The 25,426-nt window shown below is 40.4% G+C and overlaps 1 protein-coding gene across 7 annotated transcripts in view; it reads left to right on the top strand.

Annotated features, from left to right (window-relative positions):
• The window catches only part of AFDN (afadin, adherens junction formation factor), a 133,709-nt gene extending 115,418 nt beyond the window's left edge, over window positions 1–18,291 (top strand). For 4 of the 7 annotated variants that reach the window (XM_075707119.1, XM_075707116.1, XM_075707115.1 and 1 more), the window contains 5 exons: window positions 2,404–3,426; window positions 9,986–10,120; window positions 12,310–12,601; window positions 16,898–16,982; window positions 18,147–18,291. In XM_075707119.1, coding sequence (XP_075563234.1) covers window positions 2,404–3,426; window positions 9,986–10,120; window positions 12,310–12,601; window positions 16,898–16,982; window positions 18,147–18,291 — 1,680 coding nt within the window. The remainder of the gene's footprint in view (window positions 1–2,403; window positions 3,427–9,985; window positions 10,121–12,309; window positions 12,602–16,897; window positions 16,983–18,146) is intronic. The other 3 variants (XM_075707117.1, XM_009478891.2, XM_075707120.1) reach the window with 2 other exon arrangements.
• Window positions 18,292–25,426: the final 7,135 nt, after the last annotated feature.

Genomic DNA, 25,426 nt, shown 5'->3' with positions numbered 1-25,426 from the left:
ACATGCATTACGGAATCACAGAATGGTTGGGGTTGGAAGGGACCTCTGGAGGTCATGTAGTCCAACCCTCCTGCGAAAGCAGGTTCACCTAGAGCAAGTTGCACAGGATTGCGTGCAGGTGGATTTTGAATATATCCAGAGGAAGAGACTCTACAACCTCTCTGGGCAGCCTGTTCCAGTGATCTGTCACCCTTAAAGTAAATAAGTTTTTCTTCGTATCCAGATGGAACTTCCTGTGTTTCAGTTTGTGCCTGTTGCCCCTTGTCCTGTTGCTGGGCACCACTGAAAAGAGTCTGGCCCCATCCTCCTGACACCCACCCTTAAGATATTTGTAAACATTGGTTAAGATCCCCTCTCAGTCTCCTCTTCTCCAGGCTAAACAGACCCAGCTCTCTCAGCCTCTCCTCATAAGAGAGATGCTCCAGTCCCCTAATCATCTTCGTAGCCCTTGGCTGGACTCTCTCCAGCAGTTTCTTATCTTTCTTGAACTGAGGAGCCCAGAACTGGACAGAGTATTCCAGATGTGGCCTCACCAGGGCAGAGTATAGGGGAAGGATCACCTCCTTCAACCTGCTGGCCACACTCTTCCTCATGTACCCCAGGATACCGTTGGCCTTCTTGGCCACAAGGGCACATTGCTGGCTCACTGGCTCGGCAAGTGAATTCAGTAAAAAGCCAGTTGAATAAAAATGCCTTGGTTTTTTTCCCACGGTATTATAGGTATCAAATGCTAATTGTTTCAGCTGTTAAGAAAATAGATGTTATACCCAAAGTAGGATGCTAATTTTGAAGGAGAATGCTGCAAGTTAAATGACTGTGGCGAATAGCTGTGGAAATATTTTGCTGAATTTCCGTGCGCAACTCCTTCATGTTCCATGATTTCATCTCTCCTAGTCTTAGCTGCGTCCTTAACGTCTAGGTTCTCTCTGTCAGTGATGGGACAGGGGGAGGCTAGTACCTCCAGAGAATGGTTCCCACCCATCTGTCTTAATGGGATGAACTGCTGCCTTGACATGCATCTCTCCCCTGCTTAAGACAAGCTTAAGTGAGTAGCTTAGATGAGGTGGTTAAAACTGGTGAGATGAACCCCATCTATTAAAGCTGTTGACAGATACAGAATTTGAGCTATGGTCTTAAGGCTGAATGCAGTGCAAAGAAGCATTTTCATAAAGCAAATGGCTAGCAGCTTTAGCTCCTTGCAAGCATTGACAAGTGTACACAATTCTTCCCCACCATATAATAGTTCTTTTCAGTTGAAAATTAGGGAAAATAGACTTTTTAAAAAAATTTAAAAAAAACCCTTTTAATCTTTACAGTGCAGAACTGGGCTTGTGAAAAAAGCTGCCGTAAGCTACTGACTGATGTGAAATGCCTGTTTGCTGTTCTGAAGGCGTTCACAAATGGTTTGGCTAGGTGCATCTTTACAGCAAATCTAACACAAATAGCTGTGTGTTCAGCTCTGCTGGACTAATAGAGCATAAAAAATACACTTGTTCATCTCAAAGAAGGCATTCTCTAGAGGTCCCGGTTAAGGCCATTGATGGAGGAAAAAGAAAAGGAGTTTGCTTTGTTAGTCTTCTCTCAGTTGTTGATAATTGGTACATTATGTGTTCAGTGCTTAGTAGTTCCTAACATTCAAAGTATGAATATTTGCTTCAAGAAAATTGTTAACAGATTTGATAAGCCTAATTTATGGTCCAGTATTCCTTTTCAGGAGGTTGTACAGTGCAATGAGACCCTGAGCTTGTATAAAAAAAAAAAGACTTGGTTTTTGACGCACTAAAAAAGCGACAAAAGCGCAGACCAATACACCCACGCCCCCAGAGCAGGTAGAATTAGACCCGACTGCCCAGATTCCATACCCGTGAATGGCACTGTAGTAATAACAGCTTCCCGCGGGCCATCTCGCCTGTTGTTAATGGAGGAGGGTGGGCAGCGGCTCCCTTGTCTCTCCCTCAGCAGCCTTTCTGTTTGCCTTCCCAATAGGAAAAATGTTCAGTCAAGCCAGCTGAAGGCTGAACGGCAGAGCTGGTATGCCTGAGCTTCTGTTCCAAGCTGCCAGGACTCTCATGCTCACATGTGGGGGAGGGGGTGTCAGGGATAGTCCTGAGAAATTGTGCGAGCTGGGGAGGTTTTCAGCTTAAGCTCCATTTTGCATCCATCCTTCCTCCCAGTCCAGGTTTCCAGGCATTTCAGAGGTTGCAAAGTCTTCCATGACTTGAATGAGTTAAAAGGACTGAGAATACTTTATTGTTGGTTTTGGGAAACGTACTGGGCATGGAAATGCTGAAATTCACTAAAAGTAATTACCTTCTGTAATAAGAATGTGGTTTGTGAGCCATTTTCAAATATGTTTTAATATAGATGGACTATGAAATACATGCCTTGTTTAATTCTTTCCAGCGTGTGGCTCGTTCCCAGGAAGAACTCCGAGATAAAGTTTTCCAGCCAGAAAGGAATCGTTTGGAAGTTGTTATACGGAAGGATGTCGAGTACATTGATCGGAAGTCAGACAGTGATCAGTGGATGAATTCTTCGGTGGATTCTAGCACATCTAGCCAAGAACACCTGAACCATTCATCCAAACCGGTTTCGCCTGGTTCTTGTTTAACTAAAAGTGGACCTGGCCGTTGGAAAACTCCAGCTACTAGCCAGCCAACTCCAGTGGCCATTTCCCAGCCCATCAGAACAGATCTTCCCCCTCCACCACCGCCTCCTCCGGTGCATTATGCAGCTGAATTTGATGAACTACAAATGGATTTGCCTCTGCCTCCCCCTCCTCCTCCAAATCAGACAGGAACACAAGCATCTTCCCAGGTAGCCGCTGCGGAGCGTAAAAAAAGAGAAGAGCATCAGAGGTGGTATGAAAAGGAAAAGGCACGTTTGGAAGAAGAACGAGAAAGGAAACGCCGTGAGCAGGAGAGAAAACTGGGCCAAATGCGTTCTCAGCCACTAATTCCTGCTCAGCCTGTGGTTCCCCCTGTTTCCCTTCAACAAGTGAAAGCAGAAAAACCTTCAACTTTGCAGAGGTCTCAAGAAACAGTCATTCGAGAGTTGCAGCCCCAACAGCAGCCTCGGACTATTGAGCGGAGAGATCTACAGTACATCACTATCAGCAAGGAAGAACTGTCCTCTAGTGATAGCCTCTCTCCCGATCCCTGGAAACGGGACGCTAAGGAAAAACTGGAGAAGCAGCAACAGATGCACATTGTGGACATGCTGAGTAAAGAGATTCAGGAACTCCAGAACAAGCCCGATCGTACAGCAGAAGAAAATGACCGCCTGCGCAAACTCATGCTTGAGTGGCAGTTCCAAAAGCGACTTCAAGAATCAAAGCAAAAGGATGAAGATGATGATGAAGAGGAGGATGATGATGTGGATACTATGCTCATCATGCAGCGACTGGAGGCAGAAAGAAGAGCAAGGGTAAAAGGGGATAATGCTTTCTAGACAAAAGTATTGTAAATGTGTATCTTGGTGGGTTCTCTGACTTTGAGTATTTTGATGTTCCTTACAGGGTAAAGGAGGATAAAGCTTTCTTAAGTACCTTGAATTTTAAAATTGCTAACTTACAGTGGCTTTAACAGTTAAGTGATGAATTATGAAAGTACTGTAGCTACGCATTATAGAATCCAAGCTGGCAGTCAAATTTACTTTTCTGGTTGTGTGAAAAGAAATTCCCTTTGGATAAAGGGATTTTGCCATGTAGCTGGAGTAGGATTAGAAGGTTAAGTATGGCAGGAAGGTAAGCAAAAATATTTGAAACTATGAAAGTCTCTAGGAGAATCAGAAACAAAAAGTAGTGTGATTTCCTCTCTCCACCCCGCCACGTATTTACCTCCAAGTGTTCTTCTTTATAGTCTTGGACCTGAACACAGACACTGAATGCATGCTGTTCCCAGGGGACAGTGAACTGAACTGAGGTTCCACTTTGCTGGTCTTCTCCAAGTAGAGGCTGGGGCATAAGGCAGCTGCTACCTCTACCTTTACCAGCACCTCAGTTGTGACCCCAACAGTGCTGGGGGGAAGCATTAGGCTGAGCCGTGTGGTTTTGGATACCCCCTGCATCCAGCTCGAGGGCTCGAGCTCATACATACCTGGATTTTGCATGGTGTCCAGTTTAATCGGTATCTGACAAGGTTTGCTTACCTCAGCTTCAGTACTGTGAAAGCTCGTAATAGATCTAGTAAGATAATACAACTGAACAGGATGATGAAGTTTTTATCACTCTGGTGGCTATGGCCTCTCAGAATCTGTTAAATCTGTTGTTACTGGGAAACAATTTCTGTAGGAAAATTTGTTTTTCTTTTCTGAATAATAGCACGGATACCAAAGTTACATACCAATAGCTATGCTTTGACAGGCTTAAAAACTAGCTCTGTAATATGCTGAATGTCTTCTGTTTGTTTATCTTGAAAAGTTGGTTAATTCTGTGATAAGCAGGTTTTAATTCATGAGAAATGTTTGCCCGTGCTTATTTTGACATTCAGAAGTAGCTATCAGCTTGAGTAGTATTTGAGTCCAGGATTGTTTTGGCAGCTTGATTTCCTAAACTTACTCTTCTCATACTTACTGCAGTCTGCATTGCTTTCCTTTTTTTCTTGTGGCTAACTTTATTACTGTGTAAAACAATAGATACTTCAATCTTGGAAACTGAAGAAAGGAAAAGCCAAATATATCTTTGGCAAACAGGTTGTGTTAAAGCCCAGCATCGCTAACATGTAATTTGTAGCACATAGGCAGTTACCTATGGGCATAAAAAAATCCATGTAAAACTGCCATTTTAACAAACTATGTCTTTAAAATTTTACTGTAGCAAGGCTAGAAAAGCCATGTGTCATTAATAGAAGGCCAGTTGTATTGCATAACATTATATCAGTCTTCTCTGCAAGTGCTGGGTTTAAAATGCTATTTGTGCATAAAGTTCTTCCAGCGTTTCGGAACATTTTGAAACTAAAAAATAACAGTTGTCTTGAACTGAACTAATGTTTGCATTTTTGATTACATTTCACCGTCTATACTACTAGAGATGCAATAAGTAGCATCTCTGGAGAAATACTGAGGTTTTGAATTAGCCAAACCGATACCGATAAAAATTTTGGATTATTTGATTGTTTTCATTTCTGTATTTCAGGACTATGTCAATTCAGTTCCTCGTTCTAAAGCAGCTGACTTAACAAATAAAAGAAAATGTTTTTGAAATATCACATGTCTAACCTATCTTTATTTTCACTGTGCATCTTTCTTTTTTCCCCTTTCTTACTACCTGCAGCAGACTGCTGTGCCAGCAATCTCTGTTCTAGATTTGGTATGTTTGTTTCTTTCTCTTCAATATCTCTTTCCCATTTCAATTCCTGGTATTATTAATAACCACTCTATGTGCTTTGGACGATGATTTGGCATCTTTGGGTGTTCAAAAATCATTGTGACACAATAAGCAGTAAGTTAACTGTAAGCATGCATTTGAATGTTTCCAGATGTGGTGACTCCTTTCCCTGTGTTTCCTTCCTTTCAGATGTAGTGTTGTGCTTGCAGGCTTGATTTGTTCGTTGTAGCAGTGGTCTAATATAAAACTGTGTATTTGGTGTTTTGTGCAGTCGTGTTTATAAAATCTTGCTAAGCACTTTGAATGAACAAGCTGTGAGGTAAGATTTCCTCCCTCCCCTTCCCCACCCCTGCAGGTTTTAGAAGAGCTCTAGCAACACCATTCCTTTCCAATTTGAAGTGAAATTGCCCTGAAAGCCTAATAATACAGCATACTGTTTCAGCACATGCTGAAACCCTGTTGTTTACAGGTATTACAATTTTATCATTAAAGTAAAAATGGATTGTAAACTCGGAAATTACTTCTGAACTAGTATTTCCAAGTAGGTCACATAAACATGCAATTATTAAGTTACCATATAATTTCAGTTTCAATTGGTTAATACCATTCTCTTGCATCTAAAACATGACAGGCTTCCAAATTGCAGCAGTAATTGCTGTGACTCCAACTAATTCTGTATTTTAATGCTCTCATTGGAAATGGGTACATGGAAAAAAAAAAAAAAAAGAGTTCTGTAGTCTTCTAGAGGAGGAATATATCCACTTCAAAGTGGATTTCTGTATCATTAGTATACCAATTTGAAAGAAGAGTAATGCTTACAACTTCTGTTAGTATAATTAATTTGTGCTGCTGGGAAAAAATGTAAACATGACTTAAAAATATAAATTTGGATGTTCAGCACTGCTTTATTTTTCAAAAAAATCATCTTTTAAAATGCATACTTTACATAACTTAGTAAACTGTCTAAGGTGTTCAGTTTTGTATCTGTGTGGTCATTAGTGTTAAGCAGTTGACAGCAGGGAAACAGGTGAAGCATGTCAGCTTTCTGAACTAATGGACAAGCCAGGAGTCATGGATTTTTCAGACTTACTGTCTATCAGTGTTTCCTCTTACTACTGCTCCTATTATTTTTTGCTTAAGCCTTGGGCCCTGGAGCTGCGACTGGGTAAAGTACTTTGCCAAGCAGGCCGTAAACTTCTGGATCTTTCTGCGACAGGAGGTTGTGAAGGCAGGCAGTATCATCAGCTTCAAAAATGGATTAGACAAATTCATAGACGTCACACTTGTAAACAGCTACTCCAAGGATTACACAAGGCTGTACCAGCCAACATCTCTAGTGCTGTACTGAATGCTGGGGAAATGCTAGAAGAAATGGCCAGGCTTATGTGCAGCTGCTCTTGGCCATGGTCAGAGACAGAATACTGCGTTAGATGGGTCCATGGCCTGAATCAGTCAGGGATTTATTATGTTCATAAATTTAGCTTTAAAAAAAGAAAGCAAGCTAATTCTGAAGTAGATGATGTTGGGCACTATACCCAGCAAATACCTCTTTTTCCTAATTTCATCATTTTCATACTGTTCACATGACTTTCTAGGCATAGTTGCATCTATCCTGTACCACTTCATGTACTCAAGAAATTACTTCATAGTTTGTAGAGGGGGAAAAAAAACCCACTTTAGAATGCTCCATGCTTTTTTTCTGTATGCCTAACATGAGCATTGGTGATAGCTCTTCTGCTAATTAAAAGGCCAGTGAAAGGTGATGAATAGTTAATGCATAAACTGTGAACTTGGCTTGTGTTTGTGTTTCTAAATTCCCTGGGCCACTAACAGATCTGAACCAGTTTTAGTTGTCATAAATAAATAGGTATAAATTTAAAGTTCTTCTGGAACTTCTTTTAAAGCATTCTAAGCAGTGCCTGGAGAAATGAATTTTGTCTGGAATCTGAGACTTCCTGGGTGCCTGCCAGTCCCAGGAATATCTTAACATTTCTGATAAGGAGCCGATGGGCTGATCTCTTAGGAGAAGCAATAGTTCGGAAGAAAGGTGGCCTTTCTTGCCCTCTTCTAGGCAGGAATAGCGCTGCAAGCATATGTTGGCAATAGGGAGACAGTTGTGTGGCTGAGCGAACTGTTGGCACGTTCAGTAGAGCTGGGACAAAGCAGGGGGAAAGAATCAGTGCTTTGTGCTTAGCTGCTTTGCTAAGCTTGGGAGAACGCTCTTTGTCACTCTGGCTGTACGGATCAGTTGTTTCTACCTGTTACAATATAAACATGCTGCTTTGGAGAAGCCCTGGAAGTACAGTGAATCACACGAAAACGTGGCTTCTAAACTAGAGAAAAACTAATTGGGATAGAGAAATACTGAAACCAAATACTCTACCTGGGAATCTAACAGCTCTCTTACTAGAAATGGGACATGAAGCTAGCCTTCCTTAGCATCTTGAAAATTAGGGAGTTCAGTTTGAGCTGGGCACTGTTAAAGGCACTGACAAACACAAATGCCGTCAAGCTCTCTGGCGTGCCTCGCCATCCGACCGCTCCCTGTCTTGGTCTGGGAATGCGCCAAAGTAGAAACTAGTTACTAATCGTAAAGAAATGAAATGTCACTCTGTAATAGTCGCTCTATTCCCACTTGTGCCTTACGTATCATTTTGGCCTTTTTGCTAGGTACTATGTTTAGAATAGCCTCTGACCTGGATACGGTTGTCTTTGCAATTATTGTGGTTCAGATGCTGACAACAGTGCCCAGGTGGGCACCCTGCCCAGTTTTCCCTGCTTTCTTTAGTTAAGCTAACAGAAAATAAAACTTCCCCTTTAATTTAGTTTGAAATATTTTCTTGTTTAAGTGCATTTGAATAGGAATATTTGCTACTAAGCAAAAAGGCATCCATGCTGTAAACTCAGATCAGTAACTGCCATGTTCAGAGTTTTTCTCTAAATGCAACTGGGACAGAGTCAAGGAGCTTTCCTGTATTTTTTCACTGTGCAGTTTTTGTCTTTTTGGTTTTTTTAAAGAGGAAATTACTTCTCTTCTATAAAGTCTTTTGAATTACTAGCTGTCTTTCTTTTTGACAGCAATATTGTCTCCTTTGCTAAAATAATGTCTTTTTAATAACCAAGCAAGAGGAGGTCTTAATCCAAGCAGGGAGTTGGTTAACTACTTTATTCCCTGTTCTACCATATATACTGAGCTTGATCTCTGTATGTCGTTTTCAGTTAGGAATTACAAAGGATTTAGCCCTAAATAAGAGGAATTTACTCAGAGGTAGCATCCTCTAGTATACATTTGCCAAATTCCTGCCTAAATGAAATTAATCAATTTGGTTCTTTAGCTTTCATGCTCAAAAATGGTGGGTTTTAACACTTCAAATTAGAGGTGTTTAGCTGTATAGCTGCTTGAAGATGTAGAAGGCAAATGTTTTCAAAATTACCTGTTGTACAAGGTCATAAGATACCCATAACACAAATACTACGTGAACAGTGGGGGGAAATAATGACCAGAAAATTAGTCTCCCCCCCAGAAAAAGTTAGTTTTTAGAATTGATTGGAAAATTGATTAGAAAACCTAATCTGTCTTAAAGCACATTTCCTGTTAATTAATTGTAGGTGTGAGATACCTACATGAAGATTGACCTCACAAAGTCTATTAAAACTAAATTTCTCTTACTATATCACTGTTGCTTTGTGTCTTAAGGGCCTTTCTCTGTAAATGAAACTGGCTTGTAAAAACAAATCCAGGAGTAGAGAAGTATTTGTGTATCATGCAGCTTACAGCAAGATACACCAATCAGTACCAAAGATCGGGGTGGGGCAGAAATCGCTTTAGAACGTATGCTGCAGTAAGAAATAACACAGCATGTAGTCCAGTTAATTTCTGCTTGCGAATATTATTGTGCCAGTGACTATTCTTGTCCATCGAGGGCTTAGATACTGTTACCTTTAGAGAATCATGCAAAGTTTGGATTGTTGCTCAGTTTTCTTATCTGTGCAGTGTTTATTGTAAGCATATATAAAATAGTATTGTCTGTTGGACATCAGTCATTCATGTGAGCTGTTTTAATCTCCATAGTCAAAGATTTCTTTGCCTCACTTTCTGCTTTTTCCAAAACACATCTGTTGCAGATACAGTGGGAGATTTTATTTATCTCCCGAGACTATTTGCAGACTTGCTGAATGAGCCTGTTACTTTAAATGGATTGACCCTTTGACTAATGAGTCATGATTTTCCGGTGCTTAAATACTAATCCAAAATGAAAAACCAATTGGCTGCTGGAGCTGCGGACTGTTGGTTCCAAGTATTTTATTTCACTTTACTTTACCTATGAGACTATGGTTGCTGAAGCTGTCTGGAATGTGAGTCACCTCAGTCTTCTGCTAGGGGTTCATGTGTGACTGCTAAAAATGTCTCCCTGTGTGTTTTGTGCTTTTATGTATGTAGTTGTCCTGGTTTCCTGTGCATTTTTTTTTCTTTGGGGATTTTAGGGAACCAGTGTAACGAAGTGTACTCTTAATAGCTGGAAATTATATTGATTTATCTGTAGTATAGCATTTTCTATTGAATGAGTTATTTTTAGATGCAAATATTCGGGTTACTTTTTTTTTTGACCCATCTTACCCATATGAGTGACGAAAAAATTAAAGATGTGTCTCTGTTAGTTGCAGGATGAAGAACGCAGACGGCAGCAACAGTTGGAAGAAATGCGCAAACGAGAAGCAGAAGACAGGGCCAGGCAGGAAGAAGAGCGCCGACAGCAAGAGGAGGAGCGGACCAGAAGAGAGGCTGAAGAAAAGGTTGTGGTCTTCCGAGTGCTGCAAGGGTTCTTACAGGCCTCTCCTCTTTAGCCTGGCCAGTAACGACTCCATGTTGGGTCAGCAGGGGTTAAACATGCTAGCCCTAATGATAATGGTCATGGCCCAAGGCTTCAGTTTATCCAGTGTAAAACAAAAAGTAATTAAGCAAATATTCCATTCGTGGTGCCCAGAGTTGACTGGTATTGTAGAACATTTTTAGCAGTGGCAAGGGCTTGTCTTCAGAGCCTTTTCTGAAAGTTACAGCAGAAATCAATTACCTTGTGCCTTCCTTCAGCCCTCAACGTGACTTGTCTGCCTTCTTTATTGTAATGGATGAGTTACTGGTGTTAGGTTTTGCTGTCTCAGAGACAGCACTTAAATATTTTTGCAGTAATTGTTTTATACAGATACAGAGAGAGAGGAATATGAAATACAGTGGAGTGGAGATGAGATGAGTATTCCCTATTGTCTTTTATGTTTGGACTATGGGAGGAAAAGGAATTGGTTTCTAGAAACGAAGTAAATAATTTCAGCAGATAAGTCACTGTACAATGAAACAGATTCTAAAACTTCAGGCTCCTAGGTTCCTTCAGAACATTATACATAAATTTGAGAAGCTTCATTGTTGAAAACTGGAAGACAGAGCACCTCATTTGACTCTTAGCGTGTTTAAGACCCTCTTCTTCCTAGAGAAAGAACAGTTCAGATTGAAGACTTGCCTGTTAGTAATATTGGCTTCAGAATGAAGAAAGAGGGCTAGCTTTTAACGTTGAGAGACATTTCATCTTGGAAGATTGAGCAAATATATTTTTTAAAAAAAAAAAAAAGCAGCTTAGATATATTCACTTTGTTAATTTGTTTTATTAGATTGTTTTCAAGCTTTGTTAGACTGTTCTCCATAAGCAGTATGGGTTGATGAGTAGAAGAAAGCCAAGCTGGGGGTGGTGATAGGTGAAAAGTGAGGAACGTGTATCTGGACTGAGGAAAGTATTTAAAAATATACTGTAGAAAGTTTAAAAAAAAAAAAAAAAAAAGGTAACCAAAAACCCAACCAAGGCTTTCTTAATTTCTGACAATGATGCAGCCAAATGACATTTGGATCACACGCTTGAAAGGGTTTTCACTGACAGATCTTGACTGAGACGCTCGCACATCTACCAACTCAGAACTCAGTACCATCTGACCGCTATAATGGTTTTAGAGAGTAGCACAAGATGAGTTTCATGTCTTTGCTCTAGATGAACAAGATCGGAAATTTTTTTTTTTTTTTTTTTAGGATAACTGACTCACAGTGTTGAGCATATAAGGTGGATTTTTTTGAACACATAGAAAGGATGATTGTTCAAAATGTCATGTATTCCCAGCAGAAGTTATCCTAAAAGGTTTTTTGTAGCGTAAGGTTTGCAAATATACGTTTAAATTTATTATCAAACAAACTACTGAATAGAGCCTTGTATTAGTTTACAGTGTGGCTTAGACAAGAGCTGAACAGAATTAAATGCTATTTTAAAACAGTAAAAATTTTTTAAACTGGAAAAATACATAGAAGATATTTCATGGCCCTTTAAATGGTCAATAGCCTTATATAAATATCATTAGCATACGGGTTTTTTAAGTTGTTTTTTAGAAGTGTTTTTAAAAACATTTATTTGATGTCTGTTTTACAAAAGTTCTTTGTAACTTGATTTCTACGTGAAAGTAGTTTTCCTGGTATTCATACTAGAAGCTTTGTTAGGATTCATCTATTCCAAGGCTCTGTTGATTAATTTACATTATATAAGCATGCAGCAAAATTACAAAGTTCCTTTTTTAAGGCGGTAGTTAATTTTAGTTATTTCTCTCTCCCACAGATTCTTTACAGCTTTAGTAAATCTACCCCCTTATTAACTGTAGTTACATTTTGAGTAATAAATGCTGGAATTGCCCTTAGTTCACACAGGCAGCTGCCTTAGTTACTAGAGACAGTGGTAAATCTGGAAATAAGAGCAATAAGTGTTACAGGATGACTGCCCTTTTTTTTCCTAGTAGTAAATATTCTTTGTATGAGTCTGTTCAGACACCCTGCTTATTGCCAGAAAAGGAGACCAAAAAAAGATGTTTGTAGCTGGGCAATGGAAGACTTAAATCTCTCTTAGATTGAAATGTCTGTCTTTCTGACCACTGTGTTTCTGTTTCCTCTGGACTTACAGAGGCGACAGGAGGAGGAGTATTACAGTCGCTTAGAGGCTGAAAGGCGCAGGCAGCACGATGAAGCAGATCGAAGATTACTGGAACCTGACGAGCCTGGTCTGTACAGACCTCCACTTCCACGGGAATATGAACTCCCATCCCCAACCCCTTCATCTAACGCTCCTCCTCCCCCACCTCAGCGAAACACCTCTTACCTCAAAACACAGGTCCTCTCCCCTGACACGATTTATACTGCCAAGTTTGTTGCATACAATGATGATGATGAGGAGGAGGAGGATTCCAATCTAGCAGGTCAGGATAAGTACTCCAGCACAAGAAAATCTTATGGTGACTTTCCTCCTGCCACCCTTAAGCCACAGCAGCCCTCCCGCCAGCCTCGCCCAGTTTCAGATGGCCTCTTTCTTTCCAACTCATTCCAGCCATCTCCAGTCAATGCCAACAGTACTACTGCCAAAAAAAGCCAGCCCCAGCCCCCACCAAACAAACTGAGTTTCATCCATGCCAGCAGCTCTAAAGGTAGACATCATGAAATCAATCGTCTCCTACAGAACTATCCTCATGTTTTCAACTCGGGTGCTGTAGATTGAATCGCTTACTTTGTGATCTATTTTTTTCCCACTTAATCACTATTTTCACTATGGTGATCTAACTTAAATCCTGATATTAACATGAATCCTCCAATTTTTAATTGTTTTGATCTCTCAAATTTCTTTGTTCCTTACCCAAACTCTTCAAAAGCAAAATTTCCATCTTTCACACAATCAGAAATTATTTTAACTGTTACTCAAGCAATTCAAAGTACTGTTGGTTTTGGCTTTCATCCTGTGTCTTTCAGTGATTTGTTTGTATGACTGACCACTGGTTACTCAGGGCATCTGGAAGTGCACCTTTCGTGAACACAGGAAACCTTTTCTAATGGGTTCCTGGACAGAGCTTATCTTCTGCTTTCATTATTGGTACCAGGGTTCTCTCTTTTAATAGTGTGTGCAAATGGCTTTAAAAATGACCTTGGTAGATGTAGTTCTTAAATACACAAGCACCAAGAGACATATAGGGCATGCAGTTAGTTTCACATATTAGGTTAGTTTCACATATTAGGTACCATTCCTGTACTTCTGATTTGTACAATGCCATTTTCTTGTAGAGAGACACAAAAATCGAAATTTCATCTTAGTGCTTTTTGCCTTAATCCTTCCCTTCTCTTCTGCACCCCTGTGTTTCTTTGTCTCCTCATCTTGTTTATTTTAGAACTGCAAGTGGGCAACCATAGTGGAGTTTAATTTCAACTAGAGCTGTAGCTGCTGGTAACTTCGGCACCATATTTTATCTGCAGAGTACTAGTTTAGGTATACTCATGAATTCAAAGCTAATTCAGTCCAAAGTTCCATGCCAATTTTTTTTTTTTTAAACAGCTGTCTGTGTAGAGCTCACTCTAATAAATTTGCAGTTTATTAAGAAAAGATTTAGTCTTTGAATAGCATCATCTGCCAGTGCTTCCCCTACATTTGTTTTCTTCTATATTCTTCTGAAGGGAATGGTGGCCATGACATTCCCCTAGTTCGTTCTTTTTACTTGTGCTGGAAGTCAACAAATGCCTGACAACTAAATTCAGCTGATCAAATCATCCTTCTAAAATGCAAAGGGTAGCAAGTCACCTGAGATAGCAAGGGAAAAAGTGTTTATGCTGCCTTCGGCTAACTTGTTTACTGGATTCAAGTCTCAGTGACAAATGTGGAAGCCCACAATATGGTATATCCCTGATCACCTTTTTGGCCACCTAACAAGTTATGAAAATCAGTTTCTTTATCAGAGGTGTGGTGTGCCCTGGTCACAGGGAGCTTATGAGCCTCAGAATAGGTTCCATCTATCAGAAGCACTTCTAATCCAGCTGCAGTAGTGTATGAATCTGATTTAGGATATGTATGAAGCCATACAGGTACATGATACTCTGAGCTTCCTGTCTGCATCCTTTTCAATTAAGGCTCAAGTCATCATTTTCCAGCAAGGCATCCTTTCCTTTGCAGGGCAAATTAGCTTCTGCTACAGCTGGACTGCTTCCAGTGCCAAAGAGAAGCTCTGCACAGCATTGTGTAGTTTTAATATTGCTGAAGGGATGGTAGTTTAGCTCACTTGTAATTACTGTCCAACTCATACAGTTGATGCTTAGCAGTTTCACTGTTTGGGGTCAGTACAGCACCCAAGCTGCATAAAAAACCCACTGATACTCGTTTAAAGGAAAAAAACCTATTTATTTACCCTGGTGTTGCCTGTGAGATCTCATGATGTAGTTGTCCCTATGGATCCTGCAGGCCTGTCTGTTATTCCTGTCTGGCTCTGTCATAGGTTCCAAATCTTAAAGGAAGGTGAGGGAAGGTTTTAGCTTTTCAGTGTATTGTCATTGGACTGGAGTATAAGTAGACACACTGTACACTACCTGCTATACGCTACCATTACAAAGCAAGTAATTCCATTAGGCCTACCCACCATGCATGTGAGCCCACTGATAAACCCACAACCAGTGATCCCAAATCACAGTTTTGTATCAGAAGGACTCTAACTTTTGAGCACCTTATATCACACAGAATTAATGAGTTAAAAAAAAAGATTAAAGAAAGACAGGAGATACACAGAAAAGATTCTTTTTAAGCACTATGACTAGCTATGTTGTCAGCTTGCTCCTGGGAATATTCTGAAACGGCAGGCTTCTGACATGAAACGTTTGTACTCTGTACTGAATTTTTGTTCTTTCATAGGACTTTCTTTTTCTAGAAATTCTTACTTGAAACTGACTATAATAGAGTGTAAAATGTGCCTTCCGTCACAACACATAGGCTTCCAAAGGCCCTTGCTTCTCTTCCTTATTTGGCACTTTGAAGCCTGCACATGTAGTGAATTAAGTAACTCTAGAACCATCAGTCACTAGTTGTCACCACCACTCTTCTGGCCTCCCATCGTCCACAACCCAGAACGCCATTTCATATGTAATTGCATTTCCCAGTCCTGCTTTCTGTTAATTTTAATGGAAAAATTAATCTCAGGAAAGTGAAATGTTCAGTGATACTTTTTGTGTGTGCGCGGTTTTGGTTTTTTTTTTTTTCCCCCTGGAAAACAATCAGAAGGACAACCTACAAAGATTTGGTTAGGGTTTTGGTAACCATTAAGGAATATTGTAGTATGATGCTTCGCCTTTAATAGCCTAATTCATAAACCATACAACTAATTCTGAATACTCTTATTTCATAATTTTTAAAATAGCCATGAGAACAGGTTAACTTCACCTGATTGCTCAAGCTTCTATGAAGACTGCCTGCGTAACGTACAAAGCCGTTTGCACAAAATGCAGAATTCACTGTGCAGTTTACCATCTCCCATCTCGCTGACTCTGTTACGTTACTGTCCTTTACGGCGCTTTTCTGTTCTGAACGTTAACTCTAGTAAACCACGCTTCTGCAAATTTTGCTCTCGAACCTTCTTCCACTGGGCCTCTTAAGACCATTGGGTCTATCAGCTAACCAAGAAAAAAGCCAACACCCAAATCAAAACTACTGTCTTAAAGCAGGTGGAAGGGTGAACCACAGCATGTGGATCCATGCTTTTCAAAGTAGGGAAGGTAATACTTGTATGTAAGACTCATGTCTGAAAGGGAAAAAACCTTCATATACCTAGTATGATTTGGTCTGCTACAAATTTTTGGTGGAAAAAATTTAGCCTACAACAAGCTAGCTAAATTTGCTTGTGTGTTCCAGCTTCATATGTCTCTTTCATTGAGTATTTATGAGAAGTTACATATACCAGTGGAAGAAGCAAACGTTTCCTTCTGTACCGAGGAAGGTTCACAAGACATAACACATACAATATTGAGACCAGAACTGTCTGAAGACAGATTGGAGTATTGTGCTGACACTTATTTTTACTCTTTTCCTGACAGCTATTAAGAGAATATGGTCTTAAATATAGATTAAATTATTAAACTTTTTGATTGGAAAGAAAAGGTTTTGTCTTGTGGCCTTTAGAAAGAATTAATATAATGTGTAAAACCTGTGTGTTACATCAACTTAAACTAAAGGTGCAGTGCTGCAAGAGACTTGCTTGAAATTGAAATTTAAGGGGGGGAGGGGACATCTTCCAAGTGATACAGTTTACTTAATCAGACTGAACAGAGACAAAAATTCTGACTGCTGAATTGCAAAGGTGGTATGTACTAATCTGAGCTTACTTTTAGCCTCATAAAGAGACCAGCTGCAGCTAACTTACTTCCTGTGGAGCTTGTTACAGGATAATGAAATGGGTTGCTCTTTGTATCAATCTCCTTGAACAACTTCTTACAGTAAGCCATAATAAGATAAAGACCATGGTTTGGTATGTGCTGGGTAACCTAAACAAAACGTGTTCTGACTCGAAATTAGGAATTAAAAAATTACAGCTGTTATGAGGGGGGCTTCTACAGGTCAGATGACCCTCTAAATTTATTTGATTCTAGTTTGAGATTATTTCTTGAAAGAAGCACTGCACCTTTATGAAGAAATACAATATAAAACTTTTGTGTTGTAACTGCAATCCTTCAACTTACTTTTTCTTTTGCATAAGGACTAAATTCATACACTGGATCTACAGGAGCAGCTATTGGGGCCCATGAAGTTTATCGGGATCCAAGAGACAAAAGATCTAAAAGGTGACATGCAGGGGTCCGTTAACTTTTATACACCTGACTTGGCTAACTTCTGCAATATTTTCTGTTGTTGTTGATGTATCTCTGTGACCTGTTGGCTCTGGAGTACCTTGAGTTACTATAAAATACAAATAAGTTCTCCACAAGTCTTTGGGTGATCTGAAGTACTACTTCACGGCAGTAAATTTCAGTGCTACAACTGAGTAAACTCAGTAAATCATTGTAAATGAACAACTTCAACCGTTTTAGGTGTATTTATAAAATTTGAACAGTACGTCTCAAGTGGGATTCTTTCCGAACTTGGAATAAGCATCAATAATACGGGCTGTATCTTATGTGTGAGGGGCAAGCTTTACTGTGTAGCGTACTGAAGATGTGACTGGGCTTGGCTAGGATTCTGTAGAAGCTGTTAGGCCAGTTCCTGCATTTCAAAATGTAGTTAGTGTTTCCGTGGAGTGTGCAGAGCGGAGACCTCTTGGAGCTAAAAGTGAAACCTCTTCTGATCAAGAAATGGGAATATATATTACAGGTTTATTATATGAGAGTTAATCACATATGTAAAGTATTGTTACAGCTGCAACTACGAATGATTTGAGATCTTCACTGCGGTGGCCAGAAACACGTAATACGACAACTGGTCTGCTACAAGGATAAGAGATAAGTGCAAGAGCTTAGGCAACAATTGCACTTGGAAGCTTTGCCAGTGTAGAATGAAATACAGAGGTGTTGCAGCCGCTAACAGCGTACCTCAGTAAAGTAGCTTTGTTTACCAAGACAGAAAAGCTTTGCATTCTGGTGCTTTTTCCTAGACATGTGCCACCACAGAAAGGCTTGCTGATTTAGTCATAACAGCAATGCTGTGCTAATACAGACAGAGCCGTAGTTTACACCTGCACTTCACTTTGACAATTGGCAAGCAGTTTCATTCATGTTGATGTGCCAGAGATGGCTCATGAGCCGCTAATTTGTCTTAAGTGATAGCACAATGTCAGAATTAAAGGTATGTGTGGGGAATAAAACCTTGCAGAACACTGAACGGAGAATCTTTTGCTGTAGTCAAAAAAGCTACCAGTTAGTACGTGTCATTAAGGATTACTATATTTAAGGATATTGTAGATAAGAATGATAACAATAAGAATGATAAGACTTTTTTTTTTCCCTTTACAGTCAAGATACAGATTTACCTGGAGCACCAGAAAACTTGACGTTCAGGGAACGCCAGCGACTTTTTTCACAGGGTCAGGATGTATCCAATAAAGTGAAAGCTTCTAGGAAATTAATGGAACTGGAAAATGAGTTGAACACAAAGTAAGATTAAAGCACCTTACCAGATGTCACTGAAGAACTCTAAATTGAGGGACTGAGATGGGGGGCACGCTACTAATGAACAGAAAATGAATGTTTTCTGAAAGGAGTGACTTTGATTCCTCTATATCTAAGACTGTTAATTAAGATTTAGAGATGTTGCAGTAGCAAGAAAACTGATTACTTTGCCAGGAGCTTGTGGTTTATACAATGAAAGCACTGTAAAATTTTAAAGATATGAATCACGTGAAGGTAACTTTTTTTTTTTTCTTTCTGTTTTGGGGGTTAAGTTCTTGTGCACCAGACCAAGTAGCACTTGTCAAAGATAAGTTCTGTTTCCTGGTGTTTTACAGACACACTTTTGTTTTAGCTGCTGAGCAGAGAGAGTGAGAATAGCTTGAACTGCCTAAACTGAACTGTGCACTAGAAATTAGTATTTTAGGTTGTTTGATAAGAAGCCAATATCTGGGCCACCTTTAAATAAGACTTTATATGCAAGTTTGACATACTGTATGGTGTTCATACAATGGTCAGCATATCGATACAGATCTGACCATTAGTACTGGAATAATACACATTCTGTAGGTAGAACCTTGGAACAAAAACATTTCTAGTCCTACGTATTTGTTGGGTCTAAAATGGTTGCGTAAGAGTTTATCTGTAGTTATGGAAAAGTCTGTGTGTTGATGCATCCCCACTACATGTGCTTCAGACTTTCAAAAATGTGAAGATAGAGCCTTGGGATAATTGTTTTATTAAAAATTACATAAGCAATAGATAGTAGGCTACACTAGTGGCCCTTCATCACTTAGGACCAAAATGTTACTAGCGTGTTAAAGGCAAGGAGTAGTGATTCACCAGTTCCAAGGTGAGCAGAACAGATACATATGTTTTCTGAGAAAGGTAGATTAGAGTTATAAGGCAGTTAGGCAAGGAACAGTATTGCTAAGTCTGCTATTATCAGTTCAGCAATATATTTTTTTCTATGGAGAAGTGAACTGCCATATTAGTGTGAAGCATCAAATATAATACTGCTGGATGGGAGTGGGATTGTTAGTAAGGTTGTTAACAGACTTGGTGTGCTGGCAAGGAACCATCTCTGCTCACGCTGAGGAAGCAGTGCTAGCGAGCTCTTCTTTAGTCTAGCTGGCTTTACTAACATCCTGTTACTGTTGTACCGAAAATATTTTTGGCAGTTCAAGCTATTTTTTCACACTGTAATAGCCTTATTTAATTTTAAATTGTTAATCTTTTTCCTCCCACTGTTTCTTCAGCTATGCGTATGTGGCTGATGATGTTGGGAATAAGGACCTCATCAGAGTTTTTTTTCTCATTGTGTGATGTTAAGACAATATATATTGTGATTCCAAACAAATTTTCTATTTGACAAAGCCCTTTACTGGCTTTAGATGATTTTTTTTTTTCCTGTATCATATTGTTCTCTTATAAATATATATTTAGGGAATTGTGCACACTTCCAAATACAAAGGGGTAGACTTTCACTGCCTTAGGAAAGAAATCACTTTTAATAAGAGTTGTATGATAAATAAATGCAAGTTAATGAAAATTGGAGTGTAAATATTTTTTACGTATTTCAGGTTTCTTATTTGAAAGTGTGCTTTTACCGTTTCACCTGTTAAATATGAAGTAGAAGATTAAACTGGTTCAAAGTGTTAATGAAGGATCTGCATGCTTGCTATGTCTGTTAATCAGGAAAAGCAAGCCTCTCCCAATTTATCTTGAGAACACTAGCAGCCTTACAGTGACAAATTTTTCTTAAGGAAAAAACTTATGCTGTGGCTGAATTACTGTTGCTGCTAGAATCTGAAAAAGGCTTAGCAAAAAAATACCTATAAACTTCAGTCGAGTGGATTTGGCCGCTATTGGGCATTCGGGTCAAGTGTGAATATGTGTAAAAGTGCTTTTCATATTTGTTTGTGCATTATTATGAAAAACATCAAAACTGCTGTAGTTTCCCATTTCTACTGTATTTCACTTGCAACCTATTTTTAATAAAGTTTGTATTGTATTTAACTTTGCATTAAATGTTTTTTGTACTGTTTGTTACTTGATTCCGCATTCATAACAGCGTTACCATAAACCAGAGGGGCTCTTGTTAATATGTTTTTCCTTACCTGCCCTTTTAAAATATATTTATAAGCAAAGTCAGTGTTAGAATGAATTGATGAAAACCTCAAATTAATTTTACATGGAGAATCAACAAAGGAGGCTGATTCTCACTGATCAGAGAGGAGAATTTCTTGGCCTAATGTTGTTCAATATCTGTAGCATAACCTGAAAGAAGTGGTGATTTTTACACGTTAACCAGCAACATAATAGTAAATATTGGTGGGGTCCATTACGCAGGCTAGTCGTACTGTATTTGTATCCTCCTCAACTGCAAAGTTGTACTTCTAACAGCAAAGAGGAACCTGGAATGCAGTTTCTTTTGGAAAAGTAAATGGTATTACAACCTGAGTTTCCATGGTGATTGTTGTGGTTAAAAAGTCATTTGATCTCTATTTTGAACACAAAGGATAATTTTTTGTCAAATCTCTGAAAAAAAGTTTGGCTGACCTGGAAGTTTGGGGGGGTGAACTCAAATTCACTGTGTAGTTTTGAATGAAGGTTGAGTTAAAGGACTTAGGAATGGCGGCGCTCCTCTTGTCATTGGATTGACAAAGTTGGATGACTTGCCTCTTGATGGGAGACAGCAGTTCAAGTTCTGCCTGGGGAGAACTTGAAGGCTCCAGTGAAGTGCTGTAGATGCCTTCTGCAGTAGCTGAACGTCCGCTGGAGCCGGGATTGAGAGCCACCAAGGTCTCTTCCCAGGTGAGTAGCTTAATCTCTTGAGTTGTGGGGTCTGTGCTCTTGAATTTTCAAAATTGCTAATGAGGGCATTCTGGATTTTAGTATGAGGCATGCATGTACAAAGGCAGGGAAGAAGCTAAAGGAACCACAGAAATCCAGAAGTGCCGCATAGTATGTTGCAAGGAAATGACTGCCAGGACCTCGAGGCATGGCTGAGGGGAATCTTTTATCCATGTTTTGAGTCTGTAGCTTTTGACTGTAAGAACAGACTAAAGAAAAAGAACTTTTAATTTTGAATATAGAATGTGTAGTCTAGAAGAAAAGGGAAACAATCCATTGTCCTGTATGGTAGTCCCTCAGTCTAAGCAAGAGCAAAGAACAAGCAGAAAGCAATTTATTTGATGAGACTATAGTTGTCACAGCTGTGAACTGTGTCATAGAAATGTTTCTTTCCAGACTAAAGTAGTCCAAGAGTTGCAGGGGAGGAACTGTGTGATATGCAACAGTGGTAATGCATTTTCAGTGGGAAAACAAGTTTTGAGCTATGTCTTGCACAGTTCAGGTCAGATTTGCTAAGTGAGCACACTCGTTCTTGCTGCTTTGATCTAGGGACGCGAGTTGTCATCCTTAGTGGCATAGCTCTTGATATTTTAATTGACAACGACCCTTACGGTGATAACTGTGTGAAATTACATTTGCATATGCAGCCGGCTTCTGCCACTCCCAGTGAAGACTCCCTAATTATTTTAAACCTCTCTCAAATTCTCCCTTCTGCACCTATCATCCACATACACTGCTTTTCAACTGCTTTTGCATGCTGTTGGTACTACAGTCTTGCTGGTAATTGAGGAAAAGGCCAGGAAATTAATACATGGACAAAGTCCATAGCGTATGTCCTGTTTGCTGAAATGATAAACTATATACATGATCATACAGCTTGCTGTTTGTAGGTCAAGCAGTGAGTACCCAAGCAGCAGAATAAACGAGAGTGTTCTTTACCTCCTAATTCAATTAGGTAGCATGAGAAAGCATAACAAAAATAGCGATGGTGAAAAAATGTGTCTTGAAACACATGTAGTAACTCATGTATTTGATAAGAATGGGAAAACATTTGGTTCTTCCTCACATTTTGTCAACTGATATTGCTGTCTCAGATGGTCAGTGAGTGGCTGTGTGGCACAGAAGGCAAAGCCTCACAGATTAAAATTTGGGAGTCAGCTGACTTCTTTCCTAGCTGTAACAGCAGGTAAACTCCTTAAGGAGATGGAAGTGCAATACACCTGCTCGGAGAACCTTCATTTATTCTTAGTAACAGGTGTTCAGAACTGACCTACAGTTACCAAAGCAAATGTCTTGCTAAAAATGTGGAATGAAATATTTAGAGCTTGACTGAACAATGTTTTAGGAGGTTTCAGTGGTAGGCTGTGTGCAGTACAGCAGTCTCAAGTTACTGCCTGCTGAGCGTGGAGAATGCGCTCTCATACAGCCAGCAGAAAATCCAAAGGCATACCGCAGTGAATCTCTCCATGTTTGGCGCAAGAGTGATAGCAACCTTCTCTCTTGGTATTTTTCACAAGTGCTTTTCTACCCATTTTGTTTTCAGTAACTGCATTTGGCAATGCTGGAACAGATGACTCATATCAGAATGTTGAAGGTGGGACCTCATTAGCGTCGCTGGTTCCGCTTCTGGGGTTAATGTGAAATGCATCAGAAGTATTCAAGACAGTGCTGACTTGGTAGTATCTTAAGATTTATAATCCATCACGGTATTTCACTGATGCTAAAAATAATAGAGTAAAATGTGGATTTAGGCAATTTCATTAAATTTCTGGCCCTCCAGTTCCCCAGAAGGATCTGTAACAAGGCAGGGCTCTGCATTTGCAGGGGGAAGACAGGATCAAGTTGGTATAAGTTTGGGGAAAAAACCCGAGATTCTTCAAAGCAGAGAATCAGTACTGGAATACAGCTTTGCAGCATTTCCAGAAGATAGCTGGATTTTATATTTGTTCCTTACCTAGACTGCACTGACAGACTGTTTTGCTCCCTGCCCACCAAGCAACTTCTCCAGAGCTTTGGAAATAGAAGGAAGTTCCCAAAAAGAGAATTGCTACTGTTACAGTGAGTCACAGATCATATTGTGATACTTCTTTCTTTTGCTTTTTTTTTTTTTTTTGATACAGGTGGGACTAAGCTTTCAGTACTATCCAACCTTCAGGTGTGCATAGAGAAATGAGTAAATAAGAGTAGTCCAGGGATGCTCAGTTTTAGGTTACTAGTTCAAAGACAGAGTGGTAGTAAATTAATTCTTCTCTGTTACCTTCTGCCTCCAGAAACCAGATTCTTAATCTCATTCATAGTGGGTAAAACCCACAGTAGGTGAGAGATCAACCATTACACTTCAGAGATGGTCCTTCTGAGATGGAGTTATGTTAGAAAATAACATTGTTCTGACTTGATTGCTGCTGCAGGATAAGCATTACATATAAAAATCACAGCTCAGTGTCAAGAATTGAGTCACACCCCTCCAAGCTACTAAAATATTCTCCCTGAAATAGCTGATGTTGATAAAATCCTGTCTGCCTTACTTAGTGCCAGGGTCACTTGACATCTCTCAGTATTGCAGTACTTTGGAACTCTTTTAGCCTAACTCCTTTTGTCAGTTTTCATTTTTCCACCAGTGCAGAACTAGTTGCAAGGACAAACTGCTGAGGGCCTTCCAGTCAGCTTGGTTGTTTTTTTGTTTTGTTTTTTTTTTTTTTTAAAAACTGAGGGTAGAGATGATGGGATGAAGTTGCAGTATCACGGAAGACAACTGATAGAGCTGCACAGAGATGTTTGGTTTGGTCTGTGAGAAATGGGATGCATATGGGTTCCTCTATAAAGGATTGCTATCCCTCTTGTGCCAAACATGGAGAGATTCACCACCTTTGGATTTTCTACTGCCCGTATGACAGCACATTCGCCACGTTCAGTAGAGAGTAACTTGAGACTGCTGTTTTGCAGTACTGCATTCCTCTGTAATTACGATGTTGGCTTCAGTTTCTCAAAAAAAAAACCCAACCCAACCCTGTAGTGCAAAAATAGTGTTATTTCCCACTTCCAAGAAGCTGACGTGTTTGTATCTGGCGTACTTTCACATTTAGTAGCCAAACAGTATTTGGACTGCTTTCAAAATAACGTTAATCTTTCAGTGCAATACAGTAGAGCTTTAAGTTACTAACGTATGTCACATATTGGCCTCGGAAACCTTAGTATGAGGCCCCCAGCCATAGCCCGAATGAACAGCTCCTGTCTTGGGCAGCCTCTTAGGACTCCCACACCAGCTGGACCTGCAGGCTTTGTCCATCTCCTAAGACTAGCCCTAGACACCGGCTTTGTTCACAGAGTTCCTGAGTAGTTGAGGTTGGAAGGGACCTCTGCTTGTCATCTAGCCCAGGCATAAAGCAAGGTCAGCTGCAGCCGCCTGCCCAGGCCTGTGTCCAGTTGCATTTTGAGTATCTCCAAGGATGGAGGCTGCACAGCCACTCTGGGCAACCTGTGCCAGTGTTTCACTACCCTCACGCTAAAAACCAACAACTTTTTTTTTTTTTTTTTTTTTAAGGTTTAGAAGGAGTTTCCTGTGTCTCAGTTTGTGCCTATTGCCCCTTGTCCTGTCACTGGGCACCACGGAGGACGGTCTGGTTCTGCCTTCTTTATACTCTCGCAAAGGTATTTACACATACTGATCGGATCCCCCTCAGCCTTCTTTCCTCCATGCTGAACAACCCCCAGCACACTCGGTTTATACCAACACATGTTCCTATCCCTTAATCTTCTTTGTGGCCCTTTCAGCCTTGGACCAACTGCTCAGGGGAGAAATCCTCCAGCCAATACAGGAGCTCTGGGCTCTGTCCTCCTCCTCGCCCTTTGTTGTGGCCGCTGAAGCTGAACGCGGGGCCTGCACCCTTGGCCCCGGGAACCGGTGCTCTGAGGTGGAATCTTCCAGAAGCCTCACACCAGCCCTGGGGGCCCCAGGCTTCGCTCCTGTCCCCGCGCTCTTCACCCTAATCCTCGGAGGCCACTTATCCCCAGTGACCCTGTAGACGGGGGGATACCACCGCCCGCCTCCAGCCCCTATTTATAACTCGCTCGTTAACTGCTCTGCTAATTGCGCTGCGTGAGGCGGGAGCGGGGCGCCGCTAGCAGCCGGGCCCTCGCCGTGGCCCCGCCTCGTCCCCCCCTCGCTGCGAGATGATTGGTGGGCGCCCCTGCCGCTCACAGGCGCGTCCAACGGTCGGAGGCGGCGCTCGCCCAGCCAATCGATGGAGGGGAAGAAGGCGGGAGCCGTCACC

Source organism: Pelecanus crispus, chromosome 3 (genome assembly GCF_030463565.1).
Source record: "Pelecanus crispus isolate bPelCri1 chromosome 3, bPelCri1.pri, whole genome shotgun sequence".
In the NCBI taxonomy this organism is placed as follows: domain Eukaryota; kingdom Metazoa; phylum Chordata; class Aves; order Pelecaniformes; family Pelecanidae; genus Pelecanus; species Pelecanus crispus.
Note: the sequence above shows the minus strand (reverse complement) of the source record. Positions and strands in the feature narration are given on the sequence as shown.